General features: G+C 38.9%; 2 protein-coding genes across 2 annotated transcripts in view; one reads left to right on the top strand and one right to left on the bottom strand.

Moving 5' to 3' along the window:
- Nucleotides 1-269, bottom strand: part of LOC119414274 (retinal homeobox protein Rx2-like) — a 19,825-nt gene extending 19,556 nt beyond the window's left edge. Inside the window, exon 1 of the mRNA XM_037681367.1 lies at nt 198-269. Coding sequence (XP_037537295.1) covers nt 198-269 — 72 coding nt within the window. The remainder of the gene's footprint in view (nt 1-197) is intronic.
- A 1,518-nt stretch (nt 270-1,787) lies between these two features.
- Nucleotides 1,788-6,267, top strand: LOC119414272 (excitatory amino acid transporter 1-like). The gene is made up of 10 exons (XM_037681366.1): nt 1,788-1,977; nt 2,104-2,241; nt 3,100-3,304; nt 3,387-3,429; nt 3,522-3,582; nt 3,682-3,847; nt 3,931-4,164; nt 4,240-4,434; nt 5,826-5,960; nt 6,129-6,267. Exons 1-10 carry the CDS (start codon nt 1,788-1,790, stop codon nt 6,265-6,267), a joined length of 1,506 nt encoding a protein of 501 aa, XP_037537294.1.
- Nucleotides 6,268-7,060: the final 793 nt, after the last annotated feature.

The raw sequence follows: 7,060 nt of genomic DNA, 5'->3' as shown, positions 1-7,060 counted from the left end.
ATCCATCCATCCATCCATCCATCCATCCAGCCAGCCAGCCAGTCAGCTAGCCAGCCAGCCAGCCAGCCAGCCAGTCAGCCAGCCAGCCAGCCAGCCAGCCAGCCAACCAGCTATCCATCCAGCTATCCATCCAGCCAGCTATCCATCCAGCCAGCCAGCCAGCCAGCCAGCCAGCCAGCCAGCCAGCTGCATCTCACCAGAATGGACCGGCACAGTGCATGCAACACAGTGGACGCTGCGTCAATCTGTTTGTGAATTGCATGCCCCATTTTCTCGTAGCTTATGAACAAAATCCCAAGATACTAAAATTTCTCAGAGACGTGGAAGACGGTGAAGAACTGACCGAAGGCTCCGGCACTTGGTGAACAATGGAAGGCTAACCTTCCCGGTCATTCTGTTTGCAAATGTTCAATTTCTGGATAACAAAATGGATGAGCTCCATGCTCAGACTGGGACTTTCAGGACTGTTCTTTATTGCGTTTCTGTTAAATCTGGTGGAAAGGACACCTGATTAGGCAATAACACCCAGGCCTCTCACCCTGGCCTATAGAGGACTGATAGAGAGTAACCTAACCACAGGCATCGCCGTCTGCTATGGGAACACCACACAAGCAGAAAGGAAGGCACTGCAAAGAGTCATAAAGACAGCGGAGAAGATCACAGGGACAAAACTTCCTTCCATGGACTCGATGTTTGTGCAGCGCTGTCAAAAAAGAGCAGCTGGAATCATCAAGGACTCACTCCATCCAGCTCTCTCTCTTACCAGACACAAGAAATGTTCATATAACCTGAGGCACAGTAGAGCAGATTATCATTATCACCTATAGCAGTTTTTTTTCCTGCCACAGTCAGACTGATGGCAAAACTAAACTATTGATCAGGTGTAATAATAACCCTATACTACATAACTTCACTTGTCATGTGACAAGGTTTACATTCTGTTTTGTGTAGATACAAACCACTTTGTTCTTACGTATTTTATTTTATTTAGTGTGGTTTCAGCGTTTTGACTATAACTGAGAGAGCTCTGCACAAGAATTCCTATGTGCCTGAATTGTTGGTCTGTGCACAAATACCAAATAAAGAACTTTGTACCTTTGTACCTTTGACACCACGCTACCAGATATCACAGAAAAATCCATGTCTTGACAAGTCATTGTCACGGCTGGATGACCAGAAGAACTGAAGTGTCTCATTTGAATTAAATCTTTGAGCTGAAATTATTTTAAGACACATTCATTCACTATAAAAATCGATTTGCACGTTTATTTAATTAACTGTTTTACCTATGTTATAAATAAAAGTAGGCATTTTTATTTATTTATTTATGTGCCCATTTAGTAGCACCTTTAATTTGCCCTTTAAGAAACATAAATTACTCACAAGATGTTAAATTAAATGTGATGGACTTATTTGTAATGAGTTTGGAATTACTTAAACATTTTGCCTTTATACCCCACTTATCACTCTGAACTGATTTTCCCTGAGCAATTGTCAATTCATGGGATCACTTCCTGATGTATTTCATTCTCATTTATGCAGAAATTAAAATGGGGGGAGCCTGTAAAGACTAATGTAAGAAAACTGTAAGAAAATAAGCAGACAAATTGAAGACTGTCACATTTTTGCCTCTAGTCACTGAATTGTTTTAGCGAGGACAGAAGGGGAGGGATGCTCTCCGCGGTTTTAAATTTGGACTGCAGTACCAGTCTGAAAAGTCAGTTGTCAGTGTTACACCAAAGTATTTCTCCTTTCTTCTGCAGTCATTCTAGTGGCAGGAATTAATTATGAGCAAGAAGCTTCAGAACTCTAAAACAACTAAGTCAGGAGAGATGATCCATCTTGAAGATAACCAGATGATCCATGGATGTCCTGAAGCTTCAACTGAAGTAACTTTGACTCAGAAAAAATGCAAAGTTTGGCCATTTTTAAAGAAAAATGCTTTTGTGTCTCTCACAATGATTGCTGTTGCAGCAGGTAAGAGGAATGTTAAAATGTCTTTTAATCTGACTTGTTTCGCTCATAGATTATATTCCTGTCAGTTTTTTGTTAGTTGTGCCATATGTGTATCAACCCTGACTTTCTGATTTTTGTCTTCCTGAGGAATCGGCCTGGGCTTTGCTCTGCGACAGGTTAATATGTCAGCCAGTGCAATAATGTATGTAACTTTTCCTGGAGAGCTGCTGATGAGAATCTTACAGATGATGATGCTTCCTCTCGTTGTTTGCAGCCTGATTGCAGGTGGGATCCTCATTTTGGTTTAAATCTCAGCCTGGATTTATGATAATTTCCTATATAAGTTGATTTACGGTAAAACCCAATTAATTTTTTTTTTTTGTTTGTTTAACCAGGGAAAGAGAGTTGTGGTAGCTCAATGGTAAAGTGCAGACTTGCAATTCTGGAGCTGCTGGTTCTAGCCAATGGTGTCATCAAGAAATGCATCTGTTGTAAAACAAGTGCCAAATTTTTCATGCTAGCTCACTCAGTGTGGTGACCCCTGAAGAAGGGAGCAGCCAAAATAAACTTACTTACTAACTGGGCAAATCCCATTGAAATTGCAGCCCTCTTTTTCAAGTGAGGTCCCTTGAGTTGACAATAAATAAAAATGATTAACTGCTGTTTCGATTTATCAGGTTAGACAAAATGAACAAAATGTTCCAAAACGTTTGTATGAGAACAGCAAAAGATAAGAAGCTACAGTAAATGAAACTTTGTAACCTTGTAAATAAAAATAATTTAAAAAAGAACCTGTTTTGTTGAAAAAAATTCCTTGTCGATAGCGTTGAATGTCCAGGATACCAGATCCATAATCTTAATTTACATTCGGGAGATATGAACCAGGCACTTCAGACACACAGAGAGCGAAGCAGGGGAAGGGGGAAAAAAAAACGGGAGAGGAAAGATAAGCAGCCACCTCAAGTGTGAGAGAGAGAGAAAAATAATGTATATGGGCACCATTGACCTCCATGACCTGAAAAGGAAGAAGCGGGTAAAGCTAATGGAAGGATGGAATTCTGAAAGAGTTCACAAAATAAGACTTTTAATGGGTTTAATTTACTTTTATTGCTAGCATGTTACAGCTACCTCTTTGAACTGCAGGCGCGTCAAACGTAGACATAAAGGCTTCTGGGAGAATTGGACTTCGAGCCACCTGCTACTACATGGTCACTACAGTTATTGCTGGATTCACTGGCATAGCTCTGGCTCTTTCCATCAAACCAGGGAAATCTGGGAAAACCTCATATCCCTCTGATGGAAAAGCTGAGGTTGTGCAGAATGTGGACACTTTCCTCGACCTGATCAGGTGTGAATAAAAGCCTTCTCCGAGTACCTGAACGCTGCATCCTGTATGTTTTTGTTTTTTTAATGGGCATTATGCTTTTCAGAAATATGTTCCCATCAAACCTGGTTGAAGCTTGTTTCAGAAAAGTAAGATCAATTAAGTTTTTATTCCTGTTTCTATTTTCACATTGTGTCATACTGTCACAACTAACGTTTGCTTGTCCTCTTTTCTTATTCAGTATAAAACAGTTTATGAGTCTTCAGCGAATCATCTGGATGTCATGAATGCATCTTCAAAGAGTGAGGCTCTTGTTGTTCTTCATATGTATTGGTATCAATAATTCACTTCTTGGTATCAATAAGTCACTTCTAGTTTGACATTGTTGTATCTTTGGTCAGTACCAAAGGCAGGAACCTCAGATGGCATCAATATTTTGGGTCTGTTGGTCTTCTCCTTTGCCTTCGGCCTCATCCTGAGCCATATGGAGTCAAAAGGAAAACCCCTCAAGGATTTTTTTATCTGTCTGAATGAAGCCATTATGCTTCTGGTGAATATGGTCATCTGGTAAGAAGGGAAAGCTAATCATATCATGTATAGGCCAAAGGTGAAAGATCTCCCATAATGCATCTCACCTTTTCCTTTGACAGGTATTCTCCAGTGGGAATCCTCTGCCTACTGGCAGGGCAGGTAGTGAAGATGACAGACACAGCAGATGTAGCTCACGAAGTTGCCATGTATGCCATGACTGTGATCGTCGGCCTGGTGATCCACAGCGTCGTCACGCTGCCACTCATCTATTTCATAGTGACACGAAATAATCCGTTGAGATTTTTTGGAGGAGTCCTTGAGGCTCTCACCACAGCATTTGGCACCTCATCAAGGTAAATACAGTTTTACACACTTTCGCTCAATGAGACAATGTGAGCAATTAAAAAACAGCATATTTTATTTAACAGTTCTGCAACTTTGCCTGTTACTCTTCACTGCATGGAGCGGAACCACAACATGGACAAACGCGTGACCCGCTTCATGCTCCCGATGGGTGCCACCGTGAACATGGATGGTGCCGCTCTCTATGAAGCGGTGTCTGTTTTATTCATATCTCAGATTCACAACATGGACTTTAACTTTGGGCAAATCATTGCCCTCAGGTACTTTTTCTTTAAATTAGAATATTTTACTTTTGTTTGTCATTTACAAATGCATGTTATAAGCTAATTAGACAGGAAAAACATTTAGATTGGAATGTGAATAAAACACACGAGGCTTTCAAAATTAGAGTACTGTATGTGTAATTTGGGGGTATTATAATTTTAGAGTTATTAAGAAGTGCAAGGTTTTTGATTGATTTTGGGGACAAAAAATATGAAGCACAATTATGGTTCCATAACACAATTTACATTTCATGCTTCTGCAATTAAGACAAACGGAAAACATTTTTGCTCATGCTTGTATGTGTGTGAACTACAAAGTATAATTCAGTAAATTTTTTCAGATATTGACCTAAAATTTGGCGTGGTGGTAGCTGGGAGTCATCCTCAACACATGCTCTGAGAATTAAATCTTATGGTATAGCATGAGATTTGGACGCATAATGCTATTTTCAAAGTTTAACCAAAAGGGCTAAAATTAGTTTCTCAACATAGGAAGATTTAGCTTAAAACAATTACTTTGTAAATTAAATTCAGTTTATTATTTATATAGTGCCAAGTCACAACAGAAATCATCTCAAGGAACTGAACAGAAACATTCATATACATAAAACATAAGTTAATAACATTATTTATCTGAAGAGCAGACTGCTTTGAGTTTAACTTCATCACAGACTCTCATCTTGAGCAAGCAAGGCTCAGGACAAGTGGCCATCTGCTTTGACCGGCTGGGTTTGAGAGGAACAGATACACAATGGCAGGTCAAGAATCACATGTTAAGATAGAAATAGAATCAAATGAAAACTATTCAATTTTAACAAATTGTTTAAGGAAATGGGGTCAATTTGTCCTCAGGTAGTCTAAGCCTATAGCAGCATAACAAGCCAACCCTAACTATAGGATTTATCATAAAGGAAAGTCTTAAGCCCGGACTTAAAACTGGACAATGTGTCAGCCTCATGGACAGAAACTGGAAGTTGGTTCCACAAGAGAGGAGCCTGATAACTGAAAGATCTTCCTCCCATTCTGCTTTTGGAAACTCTAGGGACCACGAGTAAGTCTGTAATCCGAGAGCAAAGTGCTCTGTTAGGAAAATATGAAACAATTAGATCTGTAATATAAGATGGAGCTAGGTTGTTGAGGGTTTTGTTGGTTAGAACCAGTTTTTTGGCATAATTTTTAGATATGATGTTTCTAATTTTAGTGATATTACGCAGGTGGAAGAAAGCGGTTCTGGTAATGTTTTTAATGTGGGGGTTAGCACTAAGCTAAAAGGCAGCAGGTGATCTGTATTTCTTCAAGGAATGCTAGGCTTGTAATTTTTTAACGTGTCTGCATGCATTTATGTTACTTAAAACGGTTAAAGAAGGACTGTTGTCATCTTTCCCCAGTTTGATTGTTACAGCAGCCAGCACTGGTGCAGCAGGCATCCCACAGGCTGGGATGGTTAACATGCTGATTATATTGGAGTTAACTGGACTGCCCACTGAAAACATTTCTCTGCTCATAATTGTTGATTGGATCCTGTAAGTGCACTCATTTGTTTAATACAGGCCTGATTGTGTAGCTTTAAACTATTTAGGTTTAATTTGATTTCACCTGTAAATCTGTTGAGCTTTACTCAGGAAGTATCCTGTAACAAATGAGCTACTTAAATGATTTCTATCCTCTATCTCATGTCTGTGTTGACACAGGGATCGTCTGAGGACCGTCACCAATGTGCTGGGTGACTGTATCGGTGTTGGTGTCGTTCAGCATCTGTCCAAACCTGAGCTGTGGGATTCCAGTCCTGCAAGAAAAATGATGGTGGAAGACGAAACGCAATCTCTCTGAGATTCTTGAAGGATCCGTGCAAAAATTAAAAGCATCACTTATTAGAAAATAAGGAAATGCACGATTATTTGAGTAAACTCTTGATGTGAGATAAGCTTTTACAGAAAATTAATTAAAGGAAAAATAATAGATGGTGCTGTCATGGAGAAAAGTAAGTTTGCTAAATTATATTCTCTGTACTTTGATAATGTAATGTACTTTAATGCATCTAACTGTCAAAGGTTTATAATTATTATAATTAAACATTTTCATGTTTAATTTTGTGATTTTATCCACTAAAATCGTGACTTTTTTTCCCAAAATAATCACTGTTTTAAAAGAAGTTGCTCAATGTGCTAATGTGTAAAGTGAACATTAGATCAGTCTAATCTGTGTATTTTTCTTTATACCTTTAAATTATTTCATTTTTTTATTTATTTGGCACCATCTGCTGGCCGAATGGTCCGTGACCCAGTTACACTGGCAATGACTGGAGCCATTATGATCCCTGTGCCTTAAACAAGCACGTACAGTTCTTATATAAAACAAATAAACACACTGGCTTAAATTAAAATTTGGGGAAGACTTTATTGTGACTAGCTTAACATTCTTTTAAAAAATGTATGTCGCCTGCCACCTTTCATGCCATGTGTTTTAGACTTTTGTCTTCTCATTATTGGAAAGTTTCCTGTTTAGGGCATCTCAAAAGTCAATCAGCTTGACGTGTACAACGAATAATTATTGACTGAAAGTTTCATTGACATTTGTCCAGTGGTTCATGAGATATTTTGCTAGCAGACGACACACCAAAATA

Source organism: Nematolebias whitei, chromosome 9 (genome assembly GCF_014905685.2).
Source record: "Nematolebias whitei isolate Nwh7 chromosome 9, NemWhi1, whole genome shotgun sequence".
In the NCBI taxonomy this organism is placed as follows: Eukaryota; Metazoa; Chordata; class Actinopteri; order Cyprinodontiformes; family Rivulidae; genus Nematolebias; species Nematolebias whitei.
The sequence above is the reverse complement of the archived record's forward strand: the minus strand, read 5'-3'. Positions and strand labels throughout refer to the sequence as shown.

What these genes read in the sequence shown, in the direction of transcription:
- LOC119414272 (XM_037681366.1), top strand. Translation starts at nt 1,788, where the DNA reads ATGAGCAAGAAGCTTCAGAACTCTAAAACAACTAAGTCAGGAGAGATG. An exon ending in CTGGTGAATATGGTCATCTG is followed by an intron (nt 3,848 to 3,930) that starts GTAAGAAGGGAA and finishes TTCCTTTGACAG; the next exon opens with GTATTCTCCAGTGGGAATCC. An exon ending in GCATTTGGCACCTCATCAAG is followed by an intron (nt 4,165 to 4,239) that starts GTAAATACAGTT and finishes TTTATTTAACAG; the next exon opens with TTCTGCAACTTTGCCTGTTA.